General features: G+C 40.0%; 1 protein-coding gene across 2 annotated transcripts in view; it reads right to left on the bottom strand.

Moving 5' to 3' along the window:
• PSEN1 (presenilin 1) overlaps positions 1 to 26,305 on the bottom strand; it is a 72,057-nt gene that overhangs the window by 24,320 nt on the left and 21,432 nt on the right. For both annotated transcript variants that reach the window (XM_007095098.3, XM_007095099.3), the window contains exons 4-7: positions 13,723 to 13,973; positions 10,628 to 10,769; positions 4,639 to 4,706; positions 3,126 to 3,346 (exon numbers count right to left, since the gene is read on the bottom strand). In XM_007095098.3, coding sequence (XP_007095160.2) covers positions 3,126 to 3,346; positions 4,639 to 4,706; positions 10,628 to 10,769; positions 13,723 to 13,973 — 682 coding nt within the window. The remainder of the gene's footprint in view (positions 1 to 3,125; positions 3,347 to 4,638; positions 4,707 to 10,627; positions 10,770 to 13,722; positions 13,974 to 26,305) is intronic.

The following is a 26,305-nucleotide window of genomic DNA, read 5'->3' as shown; positions in this document are numbered from 1 at the left end:
CCTGTAATGTCTACTGATAGAAAATGCCACATTCCATTTAATTAAATTTTAACTTGCTTGTGTATGTCACAACAGTGCTCTGTGAGGCCTGTAGCCTGGGGCTGGTAGGGATGGTGAAAGTCCCACTGAAACCCTTGTTCAAGAGCCCAGCATTGTGTACTTTTACAGGTGAGATGGTCACTATTAACAATGTCTGGAACTCCACAGTGGATCAAGTGAGGCCTAGACTGTGGCTTTAATTTGTACAGAGACATGTGTAACCTTGATATATATTCTGGTTAGCTGTGAGGCCAGAGATTCTCACAGTTATTTTCCTTAAAGAGGAAAACCTTGGATAAGTAATTGCTGTTGCTACCATTGGTGGAACCAGATGACTACACCATTGGCAATGGCCCAGGCGTCTGTAAAAATGCAGAGATGAAGTCACTTGTTGGCTAGGATAAGATGATTGGCTAAAGTTCAGCTAATTTTGCTGACCTCTGGATCCCACTCTCTGATCAAGGATGTCTGGGTTAGGGAACGAAAAGAAGGAGCTCTTTAGTAAGTTTCATCACGTGTAACTTTGATGCTGTCCATAAGGTGTACAAACTCCCACTGCCATCCACTCGTTTGTTTCCAAAGGGCTTCCCAGGTAGCCACAGGTCTGAGAGAGGGGTGACCTTTTCTAGCACCCTGTCAACCAGCAGGGGACTAAGGATAGAAGGGGCCACCTCTCTTGTAGGTGCAATGCTCTAGAAGGCCCAGACTTGGCTCTATCCTGTAGGTAACATTTCTGTCTTAGCAGGGAGGCCCTGGTAGTTGTCTTGAACTTGCAAAATGCTGCCTCCATGACACACAGAAAGATATGGAGCTCCACAGGTTCAGGGCCTGTGAAAAACTTTTGTTTCCAGGAGAGCTCAATATGTACTCTCCAACTTCCACTCTAATGGTATATAGCAGGGGACTGAGGAGGGCAGTTTCTCACACCAGAATCCACGGGCAACTTCTGATCATAAGTGGTCCAGAGATTTCAGGTGTGAAAGGAGGTTGCCAGAGCTGCTACAGTGAATGATTCTCTGGAGGTAAGGAGAGGGGACATCAAGGGAAGTGACTGTTCTATTACAATTTGGAGATTCTTAGAGCCCTTTATTGTAGGAGGCCCCAATTCAAGATGGGCCAATTTGTTATTAACAGTATAAACAGGCTTAAGTAAAATTTGTAAATGAGGGATAGGTTGCCTCCAGATCCCAAAAACGCCTAAAAAAATACGGGGCTTATTTTAACATTGTGGATATAGGGAGGCTCTGTTGCTATTTCTTGATGGTGTCAGAGATGTAGAAGGCCTCAGTGTGGAGTTATTTTCAGGGACTGTATTGTAAGCCCTGGGTAAGTGAATGGGGTAATTGCTGAAACATCAGCAATGTTCTGGTCTCAAGGCTGTCGAACGTGATAGCACAATGAGAACAGAGCCCCCTGATCTCCCAGGAGCCAGTTAGGGAACCAGACCCCTCTAATTGCCTAGCAGTCCTTGAAACTGCACATCTTCCCTACATGCTTTCCCGTAAACACCAGATGTGTGTTTGGTCTATGTCTGGAGGCTCTTTGGGTTTTCCTCCCATGTTTTCACATTCTTTGATGTTTACACCTGGCGAACATGAAATAAAGACTATGTGCAGTTTGGTGCTGCTGCTGTTTCACCGGTAGAGGCAGCCCTGCACATCCACTCAGTCTAAGTGTCTGAGAACTTTCTCTTCAGTGCGCGGCTACACCTCAGCCCACCAAATAATTTTCAAGAATTCAACTGGGGTGGCAAAGCCTTGTACTATGTATAGGCAATGCCCACCCCATTTTTTTTTAGCTCCTTTGTGAATATTTGTATATCTCCAATGAGTATGTCAAATGAATCTCTTCAGAGGATAATATCATCAGTGTGATGTTGTATCTGTGCTCCTGGAGAAAGCTGGATGTGGTTAAGATCTAGACAACAAAAATAATACGCAACGGTTGCACTGCTGAAGAATTCCATGAGCAGCTAGGTAAAGATCTAGCATGTGTCCCTTTGAAGGTGAAAGCAAACTGCAGCTGTTGAAAAGGCACTGAAGAACATATTAGTAAAATCTCTGCAAAGTATTTACCAGCTGCTGATTAGATGGGGGCCAGAACTGGCCAGAACACAGCTATGCAATAATAGATGAGTACTCTGCAAACCATCAAGTACTGTACAACCTAAGATCATCATGAAAAGCACAGACAATATATGACTTCTATAGTTCTAGGACTGACTGCTCAAATATGAGAACAGAACCAAATTAATTCTATTTCCACAGACTTTTTCTTTATTAATCAAGTGGGGATGGTTAGGATTCCTACTACAGGTCACCTAACATTTTAATAAGCATCTGAATAGCAATAAAAGAGCACTGTCTAATTATAATCAGAGACCACATCCTGACCTCTGAAAATGGATCTCTTTTTGGCTTTCGTGCAGGGCGACAGCTACGAAGTACATACCTACACAGCTGCTTTTGTTATTCATGGAAGGGCACATTCTGACTGTTCAGCACCCATGTCACACTGGTTGTTCATGAATTTGAATCTCACACTGCCCACATACGTTTTATTTTTAAAAGAATAATTCTACCCAGGTTACCTTATAAGAAGTAGGTAACCTAATTTTGATTTTAAAAACCAACTGAGCATTTTATGTATATAAAGTACTCTGCTAGTGCTTTTCAACATATGTTCTGAACTCTTACAACTCTGGGAAGCATCGTTCCCATTTTCCAAATGAGGAAACAGAAGCTCAAAGAGTTTGAGGCACTTTCCTAATGTCATAAAGATACTCAGTGCTAGAGATGGGACTTAAATCTGAGTCCTATAGACTTCTAACCAGAAGTCTATGGATCCTTCCACTAATCCATCACTGGGTTCAACTGGGGGGCAATCAGAAAACATTTTTAAAGAACTTAACCTCAAAACAATGGAGATCTTTATATGAAAAAGATACTACAGCTAATTACTTATTTACTGAAGAGCTATGGGATGTAACAGTTATCACTTTCCTAAGTCAAGATAACTGGAAAAGGAAGGGAAACACACCAGTGAGGTACTTCTGTGATGAACAAAATGTCAGTCTTGAGTTTTACCATATACTGAAATCACAGCCAAGATGAGCCATGCTGTCCACTCTGGGAGGTACTTGATAAATACCAAGGCCATGAGGGCACTGATCATAATGAGATATGCCTGCTGGAGTCGCAGCGGCCCTTTCCAGTGAATGGCAATCATTCCCACCACACCAAAATTCCAGATCAGGAGTGCAACAGTAATGTAGTCCATGGCAACATTGTAGGTTTTAAACACTTCTCTGAAAAAAATTAAACAGAAATCTAAAAAGATTTATATATAGTAATTTTCATCAAAGCATTGTTTAGAACTATGGTTCCCCCAAATTAGATATTCCTATCTCACCTTCATATTTTCATATCTTATATCAACTGTGCTATTAATAGTTTCCTTTAAATTAGTTCACTTTTCCCCTCAAGTTGAGCTTATTTTTCTTTTTTTTATTAAAAAAAAATTTTTTTTAAACGTTTATTTATTTTTGAGACAGAGAGAGACAGAGCATGAACGGGGGGAGGGTCAGAGAGAGAGGGAGACACAGAATCAGAAGCAGGCTCCAGGCTCTGAGCTGTCAGCACAGAGCCCGACGCGGGGCTCGAACTCACAGACTGTGAGATCATGACCTGAGCCGAAGTCGGACGCTTAACCGACTGAGCCACCCAGGCACCCCTATTTATAATTCTTTGAAAGAGAGAGAGTGAGCACAAGCAGGGGAGGGACAGAGGGAAGGAGAGAAAGAGAATCTTAAGCAGGCTCCACACCTACCACAGAGCCCCTGACATGGGGCTTGATCTTACAAATATGAGATCGTGACTTGAGCCGAAATCACGAGTCAGGTACTTAACCAGCTGAGCCACTCAGGTGCCCCAAGCTGAGATACTGATTTAGGCTCAGGTCATGATCTCACAGTTCATGAGTTCGAGCCCTGTGTCGGGGTCCGCACCGATGGAACAGAGCCTGCTTGAGATTCTCTCTCTCCCTCTCTCTCTGCCCCTCCCCTCCTTGATCTCTCTCTCTCAAAATAAATAAAAATAAACTTTAATATTTAACTAAAATAGATTAATTAAAAAACATGTGGGGCGCCTGGGTGGCTCAGTCAGTTGAGCGTCCGACTTCGGCTCAGATCATGATCCCACAGCTTGTGGGTTCAAGCCCTGCATGGGGCTCTGTGCTGCCGGTTCAGAGCCTGGAGCTGCTCTGCATACTGCGTCTCTCCTCTCTCTGCCCCTCCCCGACTTGTGTGCGCTCTCTCTCAAAAATAAATAATGATAATAATAAAATTAAACATGCAAAATAAATCTTATAGCTAGGACATATGATGTTATCAAGAAATTTAGTGTAGCCATTAAAAATACATATATATACATAGATATTTTACAATACTAATCAGCCTTATGTATACCAGGTACAAACTATATATAAAAACAATTATAATTTAAGAGTAATTCATCAACAAAGTACGTGGCTTTAAGTCACAGTTATATAGATCAAACAGATTTAATTCCTGAAAAACAGACCAAATATTTCACCACTTACCCCAAGTAAATGAATGAGAAAAAGAACAGCAACAACAGAGATGAAATAATAAGCCAGGCATGGATGACCTAGAAAAGAAAGCAGTTCAATGTAACTGACAGATACCATAACCCTACAAAAAGGCAAATTTCTTACTTCAAAAATAATGTATTATTTCTGTATGTGTTATGCTTTTCAAATGGCAGAACTCAAACTGATTTTGGGATCAGTGCATACTTCTATTAGAACTCTTTGGTGCTGAACTACTGCAGAAGAGAAAATTCAGCAAGACATATAAAGACCTTGTTCCTTTAGAAATATATGAAAATTAAAAAAAATTTTTTTTAATGTTTATTTTTGAGAGAGACAGAGTGCAAGTGGGGGAGGGGCAGAGAGAGAGGGAGACACAGAATCTGAAACAGGCTCCAGGCTCTGAACTGTCAGCACAAAGCCCAATGTGGGGCTCAAACCCACGAGCTGCAAGATCATTACCTGAGCCAAAGTCAGACGCTTAACCAACTAAGCCACTCAGGTGCCCCAGAAATAGGTGAAATTTTAAAAAGAATACAGTCTAAAATGAATTATCAATTCATTTGACTTTTGGGGAACCAAAGGTCCACATTTAAACTTTAAAGGAGCAATATTTTCAATGGAAATTTTTTGTGGTATTTCTGAAATAAATAGAAAAAACTGAATACAATAAAATTGAAAATCAGATATTCCATTAGGTGACTTATGTATGCATACATTAACTGTATTAACAAAAATAAGCCTTTAAATTATATAACCATTTGATGAAATACTCAGAATCTAAAATTTCAGTAAGTATTAGAACACTTTCTATTTTATTTAACATGGTTCATTACTAAGTAGTAATATTACGAATTCTTTGGAACACTTCGAAGTCCATCATTATGCACAATTCATACAGCACTATACAAATATTAGTCACTATTACTCATGTACAGCTTATGAATATGAGAGATAGAATCAGAATTTGACTTTTGTCATCTGTTACACAAGATGAACATTTTAAATGTTAATTTTACGTAATGGGTGTATTTGGGAAAATACGATACAACCCAGGGAGCCTGGAGATTTTAAGAACAGAATGGAGAAGCACAAAAAAAACTGTCAAGTAATTTCTAACCAAATTGAAATTATTTTGAGGTGGATACACCCATTATATGCTTCAATCTTTCAATGAAGCTTACTGTTTAATGACAGAAGTTACTTAACCAGTAAATTTTCCAAACATGGTCTCTTACCCAGAGTATTATTTTGTCTTCATTAAAAAAAAAGAACTCCCAGGCCCACCTCCCAGATCCAGTTGTTCCAATAATCAGGCTCTAAGCTATCAAAATCTAGTTGTGATTAAAATGTATGTTAGTTTTTCTTTCTCTTGTGGTTCTGTTTTGATTAGCCAAGGTGATCTATGATTGTCAATGCCTTTGAAAGATTTCTGCTGCCTCTTTTTCTTTAGAACAACTTTATAAAATGGTACAATTTGGGGAAAAGTCAAAAGAATGGCTTTACATGGAAGCTGGTATTCCTTGGACATCTGAATATTCTAAACTGACTACCTGAATACAACAAACTTAATTTCTAGTGTTCTCTCACAAAAATTTCCCCCAACAATGTATTATAAAAAATTTTTCAAACATACAGCAAAGTTTAAAGAATTTCACAGTGAATATCCACCTACCATTCACATTTTGCTATACTTGCTTTGCAGCATTTCTATCCAGTTCGCCATCTATTAGTCCTTTTTATTTTTAATACATATCAAAGTAAAGTGAAGACACCTATACATTTCCCTCTGAATACTTCAACTTTAGCAAAATATTCTAAAGGGAGCCCTTCCTCTGGTTGGTCTACAGAAAACCCAGTAAAGCTGAAAGAGCAAAAAGAAACCTCCTTGCGGGCTTCCCAGTCCCTCATGCTCCCAAGTCTCAGCTACAGAAATAATCCATTACAAAACTAAAAAAGTTATATAAAATATTACAAAACAGAAGAGCTTTAACAAGTGGAAGATGTACGTTGGTACCCCGTATTAAGTGCTGAATTAAAAAGCAGGAGTAAACACTGAATACTAGAAATTCTCATCTTTCTTGAGATAAGCTCTTTGTTTTTTCAGCAAGGGAACATGGGGGCATTATTTTAAGAAAGCATTTATCTGAAAAGAAAAGCAACATATATGCATAATATTGAGAAGATAAACACTAAAAGAAGGAAACAATTCCCACTGATTGGGGACAAAGTTGTTAATTAACTTTTTTTTTTTTTCAGGTATGTTTTCTGTCTGCGTGTATAAAGACCTTTTAACAATACTAGAATCAAGTAATATATAGTTTAATATTCTGCCTTTCAAAAAATTTTTTAGTTTATTTTGAGAGAAAGCGAGCAAGCAAGAGAGGGGTAGAGAGAGAATTCCAAGGAGGCTCCATGCTGTCAGTGCAAAGCCTCCTTGGAATTCTCTCTCTGCCCAATGAGGGGCTCGATCTCATGAACTGTGAGATCATGACCAGAGCTGAAATCAAGAGTCGGATGCTTAACCAACTGAGCTACCCAGGCGCCCCTTAACCTTTTCTTATTTATTTAACCTTTTCTTATTCCCAATTTCTTAGGGAATTACAATTTCCAATTTTTTTTTCAATTGTAATTTATGCTAGGATAAATATCTTAGCATGCACATATTTTCCTGCATTTCAAATTCTTTATTTCAGATATATCATGAAAGCAAAATTATGGAATCAAAGTGTACAGACTCTTATTACTGACTATTGATATATATTGGCTTAGTGACTTCACACACAAAAAAGCCTGTATTAATCTTTACCAAGTCAATAGGTGAAATGTATCAATTTGTTATCCTAATGTTTCTTGTTTTGCTATTGAGGAAACATATATACACATCTCTCTGTTTCTCTCCTGGCCATCTACATTTCCTTTGTAATTCCTGTGGCTTGGGTTTCTAAAAATTTATAGGATGTTCCTAATTTTTTTTTTTTTATAAAGATTTCATTTTTTTAAAAGTAATCTCTACACCCAATGTGGGGCTCAAACTTACAAGCCAGAGGTCAAGGGCCACATGCTCTACCAACCAAGGCAGCCGCCCCTACGATGTTCATAATTTTCTTAATAGTTTGAAAGGGCTCTTCATATTGTAAAGATATTAGCCCTTTGTCTGTAATAATGGTTTTTGGTCACTAATGTTATGATTTTCTGAATTATTACCTGAATTCAAAGCCTCTTCTGATGACTAAATAGCACTTGCCCTTTTTCTAGAACATCAGGTGGTAAAACAGGCTTTTTTTTCTCATCTTGCAAAAATCCCTAGGTCAGCTTTCCTGTGCTAAAGGCTCTGAAAGAAAAGAGAGCCATGCTTCAGTGTAGAACTGCAGGCATCTCCTCTAAACCCTGAACTAGCCAGGCCGGAAATCATGTGCTTTTGGTAAGTTATATAGTTTCATCTATAACCTGATATGTAATAATTAACTGCCTTTTCAGTTTCTACCTTTTTAAAAGTTTGTTTGGTCTTTTAGCTTCTTGTGCTTCTCACAGACATTGCACAACCAACCACTGACATAACAAATCTTCAGGGTTTATTTCCAAACAGGTCCTGGCAAGTTTCTGAATTTCTGACTCAAAAGCTCCTTTTATTTTACTCTAAGAATCAAAGTAAACAACTTGTTCCTATAGAATTGGCTGTGCCTGCTAAGACTTGAACTTAATGTTAAAAAGCAAAACAAAACAACACCCATGAACAAATAAATGTAGAAATGTGGCTGAAAATAAACCCTTGCATACTTTCTGAAAGAGTTACATGAGATGTAACTAAAAGATGCACAGAACTGACCAAAAATGTATCAAGAGAGGTTCGAGGTGCCGTGGAGTAAAAGCACACCTACCCTGTCTCTCCTGCCAAGCGCAACCATAAAACTTGGAGAGAATGCATGCAGCTGCTAGGTGAGGACTCTGAAAAGTGAACAGAGTCAGGTGGGCTGGGGGATGAGAAATAAGTTGATCCCTTTTTCCCCTCCAGTACTATCCTCCTCCATCAGAATTCAATGCAGCTCTGACTGGGCATTAGCAAGACAGTGAGAGCGCTAGAAGCCTAGTTCTGGAAAGGAACAGGAAAGAGGTCTCCTAACAAAAAAGAGAGTGCAAAAATCTCAATTTTGGGTTTTTCCTTTCACCATTCTCTCACATTCAGCTCTCAAAGAATCCTGTGGGGGTGGCAGTGGGGTTGCAGGAGCCTACATTTCAGAGTGAGGGGAAGTTTCCTCTGTAACCTGGAGGAGCTGTACTTCCCAGAGAGGGGGGCACGTGGCACGTGTTTCATTTCTCTCTGTCCTCCCACTTCGTGGCCCCATCATTGGTAAAACAAAGCCCTGTCATTGGTAAAATAAAGTCATTTCTAGCTGGAGGAATGGAACAGGGAGGCCAAAAAAACCCAAAAAGCACTAGGGAGATCACAGAAAGGAAGAAGCTTAGGAAAGCAAACTTTTAAAGCTGTTATGAACTTATTGGTCCTTCCTCAAGGTGTACAGGTGTGGTTATGACCCTAAACAGGATACAGACTCCCCATAAAACGCGAAGAAGAAAAGTAGCATGTAATCTAGATAAGAGTCACAAAGTGAGTCCAACAGAGCAGAAACATGGACCTAGTAAGTAAACACTTACATGCAGACAAAGTTACTGTCATGAAGATATTTAAACGGGGAGGAGAATGCTTTGCAGCAAGGGTTTACATCATTCGCTCTTTGGTTTTCTGAGTATTAATGACACTTGCCATCATCATACACACCTGTCTTCCATCTTTTCCACTTGCTAACAATGTCAAGACTACAGATGGCCATCACTTAGGTTAACACTCCCACCCACTCAAACTTTCAACAAGCAAGGTTAAATTCTGCATAATTTTAAAGTTCGTGAACACTGGAAAGGTATTTGATCTTACTAAATACCAGCCAAATGCAAATTAAGGCATTTTGTTTCATCTATAAAAATGAGTACAGAATTTTAAAATTCAATGCTGGTAAATGTAGGGTAAGACATTCTCATTCTCTACTAGTGTTAAGTACAAACTGATACTATCATTTTGAAAAAGGAATTTTGCACACCATAATGGTTAAAAATATGTAGATAATTCATCCCTGAAATTCTGTGTCTAGGATTTTACCCTAAGGAAATAATGTGAAAAACTGAAAAAGCTCCACAAAGACATTCATTGTTTAGAATAGCAAAAAACTGGAAACAACTTAAATGTCCAACATCAGGGAGATTAGGGAAAGTAAATTACAATACGCTCATTGAGTCAAATGTTATGTAGCCTTTAGACATATTTTCTGAGAATTTATAATATGGAAAAATACTTATCCCAAAGTAAAAGTTAAGAAAGGACACATACTGATTATACATTTTATCTTAACCATGTTAAAGAATATACAGAAATAAGTAGAAGGAAATCGAGTAGACTTCAATATTTGGAAAGTTATCATTCACTTCTTTTCTTTGAGAAAGACCCTAAAGGCTCATGACTTATAATAATTTGTGATTTTTCTGAGGCACGCATCTGAAATATGTGCCAGGTGGCAAAAATTCAAGAGTGAATCCCTTAGCTAGCAGGTGAGCTAAATGGGCAGAGGCTGGGAGTGTTGGGCCTGTGTCTTTTCCGCACAATCTCCCCTGCCCTTATTTCCCAAGGAAAGAACTAGTGCTCCTGCAGGAGAGATAGTAAGGGAATGGATGGCTCCCAATACAGAAGTGGGAATATAACCAGTCACCAATGAGTTTAACACCAGGGTCTGAAGGAGGCTCTACTGGCCTATACTCAAGAAAATCTGAAACTTAAAAATTAAGTTTTTATAGTTAAACTAAAAATTTTTAAAAAATTAAAACTCAAAATCAAATCAGTTCTACAACATAAGACCCTTTTGTATAAGACAGGAAAACCCAATCACAAAAAGAACATGGTAGAAACCAAAGCTCCATATCTCACGCTCACCTTATAGCACCTGTATTTATACAAAACCACCAGGAGAATAGTCATGACAACAATGACGCTGATCATGATAGCAGCATTCAGAATTGAGTGTAGGGCTCTCTGCCCCACGGTCTCGGTGTCTTCTGTGAATGGGGTATAGATTCTGTAATAAAACAAAACACAAAAGCCCCAGGTCAAACCACATACCCACTCCTTGTCTTGTTTCCTTGATTCAAACTGGTGTCTTTAAGTGATCTTTTTTCCATCTCAGCAATCTAGCCAAGAATTTTAGCTAAGAAAATTAGCTATATTTTAAAATAAGTGCTTTAGGGTCGCCTGGGTGACTCAATCGGTTAAGCATCTGACTCTTGGTTTCAGCTCAGGTCATGATCTCATGGTTCATGAGATCGAGCCCCACACTGGACTCTGTGCTGACAGTGCAGAACCTGCTTGGGATTCTCTCTCTCTCCCCCTCCATGACTCCTGCTGTCTCTCTCTCAAAATAAACTTCAGAAAATAATAAATAAACAAATAAATAAATAAATAAAGTGCTTCAAGATAAAAAGAGATATCCAAAATATGGAGAGGTGGACTTCCGTGAACCAGACACTGGCTCCATCTAGTGGATGCTTTATATTGAAATAATTACTCCTCAAATGTTCTTTCTCCATAGCTTATTAGCAATTTGTTAAAGAACTGGGTTCTGCCATATACCGAGGCTACAAATAGTTGTCAGAGGAAGAGGGCTTATAATACAGTGGCTTACAATTATTTTTTTTCACCTATAGGAACTGTTCTGATATAATATATCCATCTTCCCCTTGGTTTCTCATTCACATAAACATGCTTTTATTGCAGGTGTTCAGGCTCCCAGCTAAAAAGACTTTTTTCTGACTTCTTTACAGTTAGGTGTGGCCATGAAGCTAAATATGGCCAATGAGTTATAAGCGGATATGTTGTGCTGAACTTCTAAGAAAGGCGTTAATTCTGCTGAGAGAGAGGTCTTATATCCTCTTCTCTGCCACTCCTTCCTGCTTCCTGTTGTCTGATTTGAAGCCTAGAGCTCCAGTACCAATAAGGAACCTTGAATAACATAAATGATAGAAGCTAAAGGAAAAGGAAAGAAGACTGAATCCTTGAAAAATGTGAAGTCACTATACCAATCTGGACTGAGTACCCAATACCATTCTCTGGGAGACAGATAAAATATGTATACCATTTAAACCAGTTGTTTTCTTTTCCTGTAACAGGGTCAGGCAACTTTCTGTAAAGAACTAGAGAGTACACATTTTTTAAATTTTGTTTTATTTCATTATTTATTTTAGAGACAGAGAGAGAGTGCAGGCATGGGTGGGAGAGAGGGAGAGGGAGAGGGAGAGGGAGAGGGGGAGGGGGAGGGGGAGGGGGAGGAGGAGGAGGAGGAAGAGGATGAGGAGGAGGAGGAGGAGGAGGAGGGGGGGAGGAGGGGGGGGGGGGAGGGGGGAGGAGGAGGAAGAAGAAGAAGAAGAGAGAGAGAGAGAGAGGAAGAGAGAGAGAGAGGGAAGAGAGAGAGAGAGAGAGAGGGAAGAGAGGGAAGAGAGAGAGAGAGAGAGAGGGAAGAGAGAGAGAGAGAGGAAGAGAGAGAGTGAATTTTAAGCAGACTCCACACTCTGCACAAAGCCCAATGCAGGACTCGATCCCACAACCCCGGGATCATGACCTGAGCTGATATCAAAAGTCGGGATGCTCAACTGACTGAGCCACCCAGGCACCCCGGGAGAGTACATATTTTAAATTTTGCCATATGGTCTCTGTTCCAACCACTGAACCCTGCCATTGTAGTATGAAGTCAGTATGAAGACAGCCATAGACAATATATAAATGAATGAACATGGCTGTGTTTCAGTAAAAGTTTATTTATAAAAACAGGTGGCAGGAGGATCTGTCCTTTGGACCACGGCTTACTAACCCTTGTTCTATAACATATAGCCCAAACTAACTCTAACGTATACAGATAATATTACCTAGTCTCTTTTGGCTACTGTCTTCAATCCCTGCCCTTTACTCATTACCTTAGCGTTTCTTCCAAAACATTACAAGTTCGGCTTTCAGAACACCACACAGTTCGCTAATTTCAAATTCCAAAATTCACTTAAAACTCTGTTTGAGCCCAATGGGAGTCCCTGAGACAGAACTAGGTGAATCTGAATCAAAGCATTTTTCTTAAAGGCAAAGGGGCCGTACCAACAGCACCAGAGAATCAACACAACGGTCTCCCAAGAGTCTAGAGAATGCCAGCTTGTATTAATTCTTCATCCTTTCATTTAACAACTTTTTACTGAGCATTTATTACATAACTAGCCCTGGACACTAGTTGCCCTCATAAGCCTTACAGTATAGAAGGAAACCAGGCTTTAAATACTGTAAATAAATAACAGATTTGCATCTTGTGACAGGTGAAAAAGAACAGGCTGCTATGAGAAAGAACATCAGGAAGGACCTAATTCTCTTATGAGGATCAGGGCAATTATCTTTGAGTACTTAGACATTTAAGGGAAGATGAGAAAGATGAGAGGAATTAATCCATCGAAGTTAAAAGGGAGGAGCACCTGGGTGGCTCCATAGGTTGAGCATCTGACTCGGTTTTGGCTCACGTCATGATGATCTTGCGATTCATGGGATCGAGCACAGAGCCTGCTTGAGATTCTTTCTCTCCCTCTCTCTCTGCCCCTCCCCCAATCACACACACATATGCTCCCTCTCTCTCTCTCTCTCTCAAATAAATAAACATTTTTTAAAAAGCCAGAAAAGGAAAGAACCTTCCAGTAGAACAATGGGACCAATGGCCCTGAGGTGGAAAAAAAATCAATATTCAATTCTTTACCTGCTCAATTCCAAATAAATTCAGCTCCATCCAGTGATACCATACATGAAATAAAATTCTGTAGCTCTCATTTTCTCTACTTAAAGCATCAATAATCACCCCTCATTATCTCAACTGCTTCTGGCTGTCAGAGAGAATGAACTCTCTAGCCTTTGTGTCCCTTCAGAGCAGAGGCCACCAAAGTGATAATGACACAGAATGAAGAAAAGCCGTATCAGCCTTGAGAATGATAAAACAAAACACTCATACATACAGCTGTCCATCCTTCCGGGTATAGAAGCTGACTGATTTGATGGTAGCCACGACCACCACCATACAGAGAGTCACCGGGACAAAGAGCATGATCACATGTTTGGCGCCATATTTCAACGTCAGCTCTTCATCTTCTTCTTCATCTTGTTCCACCACCTGCCGTGAGTTACCCTGGGGTCTTCCGTTAGATAGCTCAGGGTTGCCACGCCTCCGCCTTTCACTGCTATGCTCAAGCCGTTCTCTACTGTCATTCTAAAAGCACAAGAGGAACTATTTTCAGTAAGTCAGACTCCCCAGAATCAAGGTATTCTATATTAAACACAGAAAACATAACAATTAGACCTGAGATTAAGAAGAGGCCCATCATTACTTGAGTTCTGAAAGTCTGAGGCAAAAAGAATCAATTCGCAAGAGATGTGCAGTTTAAAAGTCTAGATTTTATTCGCCACTGACCAGTGAAGGAACCCAGGTCCTCTCTCTCACCTGGCTCTTAGTTTACCTCATTCTCACCTTCCATTCTCAACCTAAAGCAATTGTACTCATCCTCTCAGGTTTGGCTTAAAAACTGACACCTGCATGAAAACTTTATTTGCTAACGCTTACAAGCACAGTAATCTCACCTTTCTCAAAATTATAAAGTGCTTTCTATCTGAGGTTTCTTTCATACCAGTTTTACAAGGAACTGTCTCACCTTCTTAATTTTAAGTAAGCTCTACACCCAATGTGGGGCTCGAACTCATGACCCGGAGATCAAGAGTAGCATGCTCCACCGCTGAGCCAGGCAGGCACCCTTCACCTTCATTATTAATAAGATTTAAAATCCCTGTGCTGGGGGCACCTGGGTGGCTCAGTCAGTTGAGCGTCCGACTTTGACTCAAGTCATGATCTCATGTCTATGGGTTCAAACCCAGTATCGGGCTCTGTGCTGACAGTTCAGACCCTGAAGCCTGATTTGGATTCTATCTCCCTCTCTCTTTGCTCCACCCCTGCTTGCGCTCTGTCTCTCAAAAAATAAAACGTTAAAAAAAGTTAAAAAATAAACAAAATCCTTATAGTGATATACAAGGGATCTATTTCTTACAATTTCATGTAAATCTACAATTCTCTCAAAAAATTTACTTAGGGGCATGTGGGTGGCTCAGTCAGCTGGGCGTCTGACTTTGGCTCACATAATGATCTTATGGTTTATGAGTTACAGCCCTGCATTGGGTTCTGTGCTGAGCTCAGAGCCTGGAGCCTGCTTCAGATTCTGTCTCCCTCTCTCTCTGACTCTCCCCCACTTGTGTTCTCTCTCTCAAAATAAACATTTAAAAAAGTGTACAAAAATTATTTAAAGGATTTTTAAAAATCTTTAGAGAGAGAGAAAATTAGGCCTTATACAATTCTGATACCCCTCACCTTGCCTGTATTAGAGGGAAATAAATATTTGATGAATGACAGAATAAAACTAGAACCTTCCTTAGATTCTACTTTCCTCAGTCTCTTAATCCAAACACTATTTTCATCCTTGTCCTGGGTTTACCCTTTCTTCCTCTTCAAGTTCAACTTCCTTTTTGTTATCATTGTTCATATATTTTTAAATTTAAATTCAAGTTAGTTAACATACAGTGCAGTATTGGTTTCCGGAGTAGAAACCAGTGATTCATCACTTACATACAGCACCCAGAGCTCATCCCAACAGCACCCTCCTTAATACCCGTCACCCATTTAGCCCATCCCCCCACAGACCTCCCCTCTAGTAACCCATTTCTTGTCTGTATTTAAGAGGCTAATATGGTTTGCCTCTCTGTTTTTATCACATTTTATTCTTCCTTCCCTTCCCCTATGTTCATCCATTTTGTTTCTTAAATTCCACATACTTGTCTTTCTCTGTCTTACTTCGCTTATCACTGTTCACATCTAAAACTCAGTTTTTGTAAAGGTGAGAGTGGATACCAAGAGTATTAACAACAGTAATAAAAATAATAAATAATAGGAGAAAAAGAACAACACTCCTCTTCCCAGATAAGTACAGAATAGGAGATGAAAGCAGACTGATAGTCACTGTTGCTGGTAAAACATAATCCGCTTGGTTTAAGCACCCTACTTTTGGTTTCAGATCAGGTCATGATCTTGCGGCTCGTGGGTTCAAGCCCCACATCAGGTTCTGTGATGGTAGTTTGGAGCCTGCTTGGGATTCTCTCTCTCTCTCTCTCTCTCTCTCTCTCTCTCTCTCTCTCTGCCCCTCCCCTACCCACACTGTGTCAGTCTCTCTCCAAATATACAAATACGCTTAAAAAAAAAGAAGAAGAAGAAGAACAACAACAACAACAACAACAACAACAGGTTCTCTTAGGGGCACCTAGGTGGCTCAGTCTGTTGAGTGACCAACTCTTGATTTTGGCTCAGGTCATGATCTTACAGTCATGGGATTGATCTCATGGGTGTGGGATTAAGCCCCATGTGTGGAGCCTGCTTAAGATCCTCCCTCTCCCTCTTTCTCTGCCCCTTCCCTGCTTGCACATATGCACACATGTGCTCTCTCTCTCTCTCAAAATAAAGAAAGAACAGGTTCTCTTGGGAAAATCATGTGAGAACATGCCACCTTTACCTTGTTTTTGACTAAGTATTACTGTTATTCATTAAAAATACATTATAATCTTAATAACAGCTTAACATTATTACAATGTACTGGAGATTGTGATATGTGCTTTATGTTAAATTCTCACAGCCTCTCGTCATCACCACTTTATAGACAGGGGAATGGCCATAGCTAGGAAGCATTACAGAGAGGGTTTGAACCCAGGCATGCCCAACTACAGATATCAAGCTCTTTAAAATTTTTTTTTTTATTTTCATTTTTGAGAGAGAGAGAGAGAGAGAGAGCGCGCGCGCATGAGTGGGCAGGGGCAGAGAGACAGAGACACAGAATCTGAAGCAGGCTCCAGGCTCTGAGCAAACAGCACAGAGCCCAGCATGGGGCTTGAACCCATGAGCCACGAGATCATGACCTGGCCCAAGCCAGACGCCCAACTGACTGAGCCCCCCAGGAGCCCCCCAGAAAACAAGCTCTTAACAACCTCTCAATGTGCTGTTCACAAGACAACATGGGAGCTCTGCAGACTCAGTGTGGGCTGAGTTCTCTTTTACTTTATTTGGATATATTCATCCCATAAGTAATTATCAAAATTCTATATTCTAGGTACTATACTGTGGCAATACTGAAATTAAAAAGATCTAGATGCTGTCCTCAAAAAGATCATAAAGTTAGCTTTAATACAGGATAACTATTACAACAGAGACATGAACAAAGTGCTGCAGGACTGATCATTCCATGCGGTCAAGAAAGGCAAGGTAAAGATACAATTCCTGAGCAGAAGAGTGACTGTGGTGAATGGAAGGTGAACGGGCTCCAAGCAGACATGACTGTGGGACTGAGGTGTGAAGTTAAAGAGCAAGGCCTACACAGAAAACCAGTGAGTACGCCTGAGCTGGCTGGGAAACAGTCTGTCAGGGCTGCTTGCAGGAAAAGGTTAGGAACAGGTTGTAAAGAACCTCATTTGCCATGCCCAAGGTCTTTAGACTTTGTCCTGTAGACAATAAAAAGTCATAAAAATTGCTGGGGTGCCTGGGCAACTCAGTCAGTTAAGCGTCAACTTCAGCTCAGGTCATGATCTCACGGTTTATGCGTTCGAGCCCCACGTAGGGCTCTGTGCTGACAACTGGGAGTCTGGAGACTGCTTCAGATTGTGTGTCTCCCTCTCTCTCTCTGCCCTTCCCTAGCTCTTGCTCCCTCTCTCTCTCTCCCCTGCGCTCTCAAAAATAAATAAATAAATAAATAGATAAATAAATAAAATTTATTTATTTATTTATTTTTAGGTTTAGGTTTTTTTCCTTTCATGTCTTTTATTTTTATTTATTTATTTTTAATATATGAAATTTATTATCAAATTGGTTTCCATACAACACCCAGTGCTCATCCCAAAAGATGACCTCCTCAATGCCCATCACCCACCCTCCCCTCCCTCCCACCCCCCATCAACCATAAATAATTTTTTAAAAATTAATTTAAAAAGTCATAAAAATTGTTAAGGTTGAGGAAGTGACACATTAGATTATGTTTCATTTTGGAGAAACCTGGTAGAGTGATGACGAAAAACAGATGTATAAGAGGTATTTCAGAAGCAGAACTGACCAGGTTTTGTGGCAAATTCCATGTGGATGGTCAGGAAGGAGTCAAGGATGATCCTGGAGGTTTCTAGCATAAGGGACTAGGAAGGTGGTAATGGCACTAACAGAGCAAGGAACACAAGAAGATGGGCAGGCTGGAGGAAAGATAGGTTTATGTGAGGCACCTGCAACCAGGCAGCAAAGTCCAAGGGTAGTTAAGAATACCAAGCCCAAGAGCACCTGCGTGACAATCAGTTGAATGTCTGACTCTTGATTTCGGCTCAGGTTTGAGTTCGAGCCCCTCATCAGGCTCTGCGACAGTGCAGAGGCTGCTTGGGATTCTCTCTCCCCTCTCTGCCGCTACCTTCATCACACGCTCTCTCTCAAAATAAATAAACTAAAAAAAAAAGTTAAAAAAAAAATTCCAAGCTCAGAAGGGAGTTGGGGGAAGTCATTAGTTTCTATAGTTATGTAAATGGATGAAATCTCAGGGAAAGTGTATAGATGGAAAGCAGGAACAGTATGGACTTGCTGGTGATTATGTAATGCAACAAGGGGGGGGGGGCCAGACAAAGGGGGATGACGACCAAGGAGAGAAGTGAATAACCTCTAAACTTCAGCAGCAGGTGATAGGAGAAAAACCAGCCAAAGAGATTAAGAGAATAGCGGGGAGCCTGGGCGGCTCAGTCAGTTAAGTGTCTGACTCTTGATTTCAGCTCAGGCCACGCTCGCACTGCTGGTGGGTTTTCAAGCCCCACATGGGGCTCTGTGCTGGCAGTGCAGAGCCTGCGTGGGATTCTCTCCTGCTCCTCCTCTGCTCCTCCCCTGTTCATGCACACTCTGACTCTCGCTCTCTCAAAGTAAATAAGTATTAAAGAAAAAAAGAATGCTACATTAAAAAAAAAAAAAAAAAGAATAGGGGAGAGGAACCCAGGAACCCAGAAATTCCAGGAACCAATACAGCACAGAAGCCAAAGGAGAAGTACATTTCAGAGGTGTCATCAACAGTCAGGCTGTATGAGAAATGAAAAGCCACCGAATTTAGCAGCAGGAAGTTGGCCAATATTTTTACAAAAGTAATAAAGTTAAGAGGGAAGTCAGATCATAAATCATAATAAATTGGGGAATGAATGGAAACTGAGAAATTAAAGGCAATCATTCTTTGAAGCAAAAAAATTTTTAAAAGATGAGACAACAGAAGGGATTCACATTTGAAAACATTTTAGGGGTGTTAGAGATTTGAATGTACTTATCAAGTCACAGAATAGAGTTAGGACTAGTGGAAGAGACTGATGATATAAGCCAGGGAATAGGGTAGGGGATAAATGGGGGGGGAACAAAAGGATCGAGGAGTTGGCCTTACAAAGGAACTGATGCCCTCTACTTCAGCCTGGAGGTCAGGAAGTAACTCTTTGACCTCACAGAGAAAGTATTTATGAAGACTCTCAAACCCTATGAGGAATGGGAAGGAAACTATTCCAAAGCACCAAAGGTAGAAATATATATACCACTCAACAAGAAAGATAATTTTTGCTGAACACACATCACTGGAGTGGCCAAGTCCAGTAGGAAGGAAATGAAGGCTCGGGAAGACAGGGACACAGTGTGACAGGTAGCTGAGGAGCAAAGAGTTGAGGGAATTCATATTTCTATTTTCTCTAAAGGAGGTGAAGTCATATGCTGATAAGAATGTTATGTTTGTGACTAGTGTTCAGCAATACAATTATAACCAACTTAATGGGTCGATTAATGTGCAGTATAAACTAAAATACAAATATGGGTGCCTAGGGGGCTTAGTCTGTTGCGTCCAACTTTGGCTCAGGTCATGATCTTGAGGTTCTGAGTTAGACACCCACATCAGACTTGTTGCTGTCAGTGCAGAGCCCTCTCGGTTTCAGATTCTCTGTCTCCCTCTCTGCCCCTCCCCAGCCTGCTCTCTCTCTCTCAAAAATAAATAAAACATTAATAAAAAAACCAACCTAAAATACAAATAATGATAGCTCTCTCTATATAGTATTTGATCATTTACAAAACATGCTCACATCATTTCATTTATTCTTTTCCTATGTTGAAAAAGATTTTGGTACATGAACACTAAAACAATTTGTTCAAAATCTCAAGTCCAACAGCAGAGGCAGGAATCAAATTGAAGTCTCTTGCTTTTGAAATCTGTTCTTTCTAGGGCACCACAGCTGTCCTATTAGGCTCCATGAACAGTGTAATTGGGTAAGTCTAGCATGAAAGAGGCAATCATAATATGTTCTTTCACAGTACTCAACTGGATGTTCCAGTTTATAATGAACGCCAACCCCACCCTGCCCTGCCCTTGAAGCTGATATGGGATGCTAGAGCACTAATGCACCCTTCCTCTTTATAGTACCTCAGATACTATTCTTAAAACTGACTATAGGTTTTAAATTTTTTTAATAAAATTTATTTAAACAAGTAAAACTTTCACATGGTTCTAAAGCCAAAGAGTATAAGAAATAAAATCTCCCAGTAACTCTCTACTTAGTTGTCTCATCCTCCAGGTTACCAGTCATTGTTCTCTGCAAATCCTTTCAAAGTTTCTTTATGTATATACAAGCAAATACAATATATATTCTCATTCTGCCTTAACACAGAAATGGTAGCACAATAAATGCACTCTGTATTTTTATTTCTTTGCTTAACTACGGATCTTAGAGATTTTTTTACACACCAGTACATAAAGTACACCCTTATTCCTTGAAAAAAAAAAAAAAAAACAAACAAACAAAAAAAAAAACTTAAACCAGCTACATAACTAGTGTATGAATGTATCATAATTTATTAGGCCAATCCCTAAAGACGGACATTTAACTTCCTTCCAACTTTTTGCCATTAACAAACACTGCTACAATGAATTCCCCCTGCAAGTTGTTTCACATGTGCGGAACATCTTTGTAGGTAAGTTTCCTGAAGTAAAACTGCTGGGTCAAAGTACAAACACATTTGAAGTCCTGATACAATTGCCAAATCCCCCTCCCTACGGGTTGTGCCAATTTAAAGACTCAACAGTATAGAAGAGTTCCTATCTCAACAAGCCCTTGTCAACACAGTAAACTATGAAATGCTTGGCTTTTTACCAATTTGATAGGTTAAATATGGGCTCGCAGTATAATTTTAACTTCTATTTCTTTTATTATTAGGAAAGATGAGCATTTTTTTTTCTATTAACTAAGTATTCATATCCTTTGCCATTGGCTTATGCTACTTAGAACCATATTTGGTACTTTGTTTTAGTTTCTAGGTATAATTACTACACTTACTAATTAATTTTTTAAAAAGTGAATGCTCAGGGCGCCTGGGTGGCTCGGTCGGTTAAGCTTCCGACTTCGGCTCAGGTCATGATCTCACGGTCTGTGAGTTCGAGCCCCGAGTCGGGCTCTGTGCTGACAGCTCGGAGCCTGGAGCCTGTTTCAGATTCTGTGTCTCCCCCTCTCTCTCCCCCTCCCCCGTTCATGCTCTGCCTCTCTCTGTCTCAAAAATAAATAAATGTTAAAAAAAAATTAAAAAAAAAAGTGAATGCCAGATATATAGGAGACAAAGGACAGATAACGTATTTGTTCTCATGAACTGATTTCAAACAGGGGGAGAGAGGTAATAAATGTGGGATGGTACTATAACAGGGTGATGTGATAAAAAATACGTGGGATGGGACTACTTTTAGATAATGTGGTCAGATAATATCTTCCTGAGGAAGTGGTATTTGAGCTGAGACCTGAAAGATGAAAAGATGTGAAAGGCCTACTGTAAAGGATGAACTCAGCAGCAGATCAAGGGGTGTCCAACCCCTGTACATACCAAAGAAAGATTTGGCCTAGTTCCTGGGCGATAACCTCTAAGCCTTTGGAATATCCTGCCTGTTAAGAGTGTTTTTATTTACATGAAGCTTTGGGTCACATTGCTAACAATGTGATCTATGGTGGAAGTCTTGGGCCACAAGGTATCTGCTTGACCTTGGGAGGGGCTGGAGAACTATGGTCAGTCATGTCTACATGACCAACGGCCAATAAAACTCCTGGACACCAAAGCTCAAGTAAGCTTCCTGGTTGGCAATACTCTGCATGTTGTCACATGCTGTTCCTGGAAGAATTAAGTACTGCTCCTCCAACTCCGCTGGGAGAAAACAACTGGAAGCTTGTGCCTGGTATCTCCTGGACTCTGCCCTACATGCATTTTTCTGTCACTAATTTTAATTTGTATCCTTTCTCTATAATAAACTATAACCAGTGAGTATAATAGCTTTTCAGAGTTCTGTGAGGCCTTCTAGCTAATCACTGAACATGAGCATGATCTTGAGGAGCCCCAAATATACTTGTGCATTGAAAACTACAAAATATTTGCTCAGAGAAATTAAAGAGCAAGAGCAAATACAGAAAAATGAGACTACATCAAACTTTAAGACTTCTTTGCATCAAAAAAACAATCAACAGAGTAAAAAAGAACCACAGAATGGGAGAAAATATTTGCGAATCATGTATCTGATAAAGGGTAAATATCCAGAATATATTTGGATGTAACACAACGACAACAAAAAACAAATAATCTCATTTAAAATGGGCAAAAGACTTGAACAGACATTCCTCCAAACAACATAGACAAAAGGCCAACAAGCATATAAAAAGATGTTCAAGGGGCACCTGGGTGGCTAAGTCGGTTACGCTTCCAACTTTGGCTCAGGTCATGAATTCACGGTTCATGAGTTCAAGCCCTGCATCGGGCTCTGTGTTGACAGCTCAGAGCCTGGAGCCTGCTTTGGATTCTGTGTCTCCCTCTCTCTGCCCCTCCCCGCTCACGCACGCTCTCTTTCAAAAATAAATAAAACATTAAAAAATAGCTTTTGGGGTGCCTGGGTGGTGCAGTCAGTTGAGTGTCTGACTCTTGGTTTGGGCTCAGGTCATGATCTCACAGTTCATGAGTTCGAGCCCCACATTGGGCTCTGGGCTGAAGGCGCAGAGCCTGCTTGGGATTCTGTCTCTCCTCTCTGTCCCTCCCTGCTTTTTTTTTAAGTATTTATTTATTTACTGGGAAACAGAAAGACAGAATGCAAGCAGGGGAGGGGCAGAGAGGAAGCGAGACACAGAATCTGAAGCAGGCTCCAGGCTCTAAGCTGTCAGCAGAGCCCGACACGGGGCTTGAACCCACGAAGTGCAGGATCATGACCTGGGCCGAAGTCGGACGCCCAACTGACTGAGCCACCTGGGTGCTCCTGACCCTCTCCCGCTTCTGCCCTCTCCCTGAAAAATAAACTTTAAAAAAAAAAAAAAAAAAAAAAAAAAAGATGTTCAAGATCACTAATCATTAGAGAAATACAAATCAAAACTACAATGAGATATCATCTTATACCCATTAGGATGGCTACTAACAAAACAGTAACAAATATTAGGATGCAGAGAAACTGAAACCCTTGTGCACTATGGGTAGGAAGGTAAAATGGCATGGCATTTATAGACAAAAGATTAAAAACAGAAATATCATATGGTCCAGCAACCCTACTTCTGGGTATATATCCAAAATAATTGAAAGCAATATCTTAAAGAGATATTTGCACACCAGTGGTCACTGCAGCATTATTCACAATAGCCAAGGGAGAGCTACTCAAATGTCCATCAACAGATAAAGAAAATGTGGTACATATGTATAATGGAATATTATTCAGCCTTAAAAGAGAAGGAAATCTTGTCACATGTTAAAACATGGATGAAACTCTGAGGACATTATACTAAGTGAAACAAGTCACAAAAAGACAAATGTTGTACAATTCTACTTGTTGAAGTATCAAGTATCAACTCAAAAAAACAGAAAGCATAATTGCGATTGCCAGGCACTGGGGGAAGAGGGAAACGAGGAGTTGTTCTTCAGTGTGTAGAGTTTCAGTTTTACAAGTTGAAAAATTTGTAGAGCTCTGTTGCACCACAATGTGAGTACAGTTAACACTACTGAACGGGACACTTAAAAATGGCTAAGATAGTAAGTTTTAAATTTTGTTATATATTATTTACCACAACTTAAAAAAAAAAAAATGTTTTTGGGAGGGTGCCTGGGTGGCTCAGTTAGTTAAGTGTTCAACTCCTGCTCAGGTTGTGATCTCGTGGCTCATGAGTTCGAGCCCCACATTGGGCTCTGTGCTGACAGCTCCGAGCCTGGAGCCTATTTCAGATTGTGTCTCCCTCTCTCTCTCTCAAAAATAAACATAAAAAAATTTTTAAAAAAAATTTTAAAGACCTAAATAAATGTATGGATACGTTGTGTTCATGGATTGAAAGGCTCATGATTGTTTCTTTTCTTTAATTTTTTAATTCTTTATTTTTAATTATTTTTAATTTACATCCAAATTAGCATATAGTGCAACAATGATTTCAGGAGTAGATTCCTTAGTGCCCCTTACCCGTTTAACCCATTCCCCCTCCCACAACCCCTCCAGTAACCCTCAGTTTGTTCTCCATATTTATGAGTCTCCTCTGTTTTGTCCCCCTCCCTGATTTTATATTATTTTTGTTTCCCTTCCCTTATGTTCATCTGTTTTGTCTCTTAAAGTCCTCATATGAGGGAAGTCATATGATTTTTGTCTTTCTCTGACAAATTTCACTTAGCACAATACCCTCTAGTTCCATCCACGTAGTTGCAAATGGCAAGATTTCATTCTTTTTGATTGCGAGTAATACTCCATTGTATATATATACCACATCTTCTTTATCCATTCATCCGTGGATGGACATTTGGGCTCTTTCCATACTTTGGCTATTGTTGATAGTGCTGCTATAAACATGGGGGTGCATGTGTCCCTTCGAAACAGCACACCTCTATCCCATGGATAAATGCCTACTGGTACAATTGTGGGTTGTAGGGTAGTTCTATTTTTAATTTTTTGAGGAACCTCTATACTGTTTTCCAGAGTGGCTGCACCAGCTTGCATTCCCATCTTTTTTTTTTTTTATTATTTTATTTATTTTGAGAGAGAGAGAAAGCGTGAGCGAGGGACGGGGTAGAGAGAGACAAAGAGAGAGAATCCCAAGCAGGATCTGTGCTGGGATCAAACCCATGAACCATAAGATCATGCCTGAGCCGAAGTCAGATGCTTAACCAACTTAGTCACCCAGGCTCTCCAAGACTCATTACTGTTAAGGTGTCAATTAGACCAATACTTCACTCCCAGCTGATCTATAGATTCAATGTAATCTCAGTCAAAATTCCAGCAGGCTTTTTTTGTAGAAACGCTTGCAAAATCCATATGGGAATACAAAGGACCTATGCTATCTGAAACAACTTGCAAAGTTAGAGAACTAATGCTATTTGATTTCAAGACTTCTTATACAGTTACAATAATCAAGAAAATGTAGTGGCACAAAGACCGACAAATAGACCAACAGAACAGACCAGAAAGTCCAGAAATAAAAAGATACATATTTAGACAATTGATTTTTGCCAAAGGTACAAAGGCAATTTGGTGGAGAATTTTTCAACAAATGGTACTGAAACAATTGGAAATCCAAATGGAGAAAAACGAACTTTTTCCATATCTCATATGATGTACAAAAAAATTATACTATACAGACTTAAATATAAAACCTAAAACTGTCAAGTTTCCAGAAGAAAACATACAAACTTTTGAGAACCTGAGTTAAGCAAAGATGTTTTAGATATGACACCCAAAAAAAGGTCTACAAAGCAAAAAACTGATACAAAAGATTTCATCAGTATCTAAACCGACATAGTTCCACTTCTCAAAAAACACTGTTAAGAAAATAAAAACGGGGCGCCTGGGTGGCTCAGTCGGTTAAGTGGCTGACTTTGGCTCAGGTTGTGATCTCGCGGTCCGTGAGTTCGAGCCCCGCGTCGGGCTCTGTGCTGACAGCTCGGAGCCTGGAGCCTGCTTCTGTTTCTGTGTCTCCCTCTCTCTCTGCCCCTCCCCCGTTCGCGCTCTCTCTCTGCCTTTCAAAAATGAATAAATGTTAAAAAAATTAAAAAAAAAAAAAAAAAAAGAAAGGAAAGAAAAGCACCTAGGTGGCTCAGTTGGCCACCAAGCATCCACCGAAGCATCCAACTTCAGCTCAAGTCATGATCTCATAGTTCCCTAAGTTTGAGCCTTGCTTTGGGCTCTCTGCTATCAGTGAAGAGCCCACTTCAGAACCTCTGTCCCCCTCTCTGTCCCTCCCCCGCTTGCTCTCTCTCAAAAATAAGTATTTAAAAATAAAGAAAAGAAAAAGAAGCCAGACAAAAAAGTATGTACTGTATGATCTCATCTGTACAAAAGTCTAGGAAGTGAAAACTAGAGTATAGTGACAAAAATTTGATCAGTACTTGCCTGGGGATGAGGAGTAGCTGTGGAGAGGCAAGAGGCAAAGACTGCAAAGGAACACGAGGAACTTTGAGGGTGATTAAGTTCATTGACTGTGGTGGTTGTTTCAAGG

This window comes from Panthera tigris, chromosome B3 (assembly GCF_018350195.1).
Source record: "Panthera tigris isolate Pti1 chromosome B3, P.tigris_Pti1_mat1.1, whole genome shotgun sequence".
Taxonomy (NCBI): domain Eukaryota; kingdom Metazoa; phylum Chordata; class Mammalia; order Carnivora; family Felidae; genus Panthera; species Panthera tigris.
The sequence above is the reverse complement of the archived record's forward strand: the minus strand, read 5'-3'. Positions and strand labels throughout refer to the sequence as shown.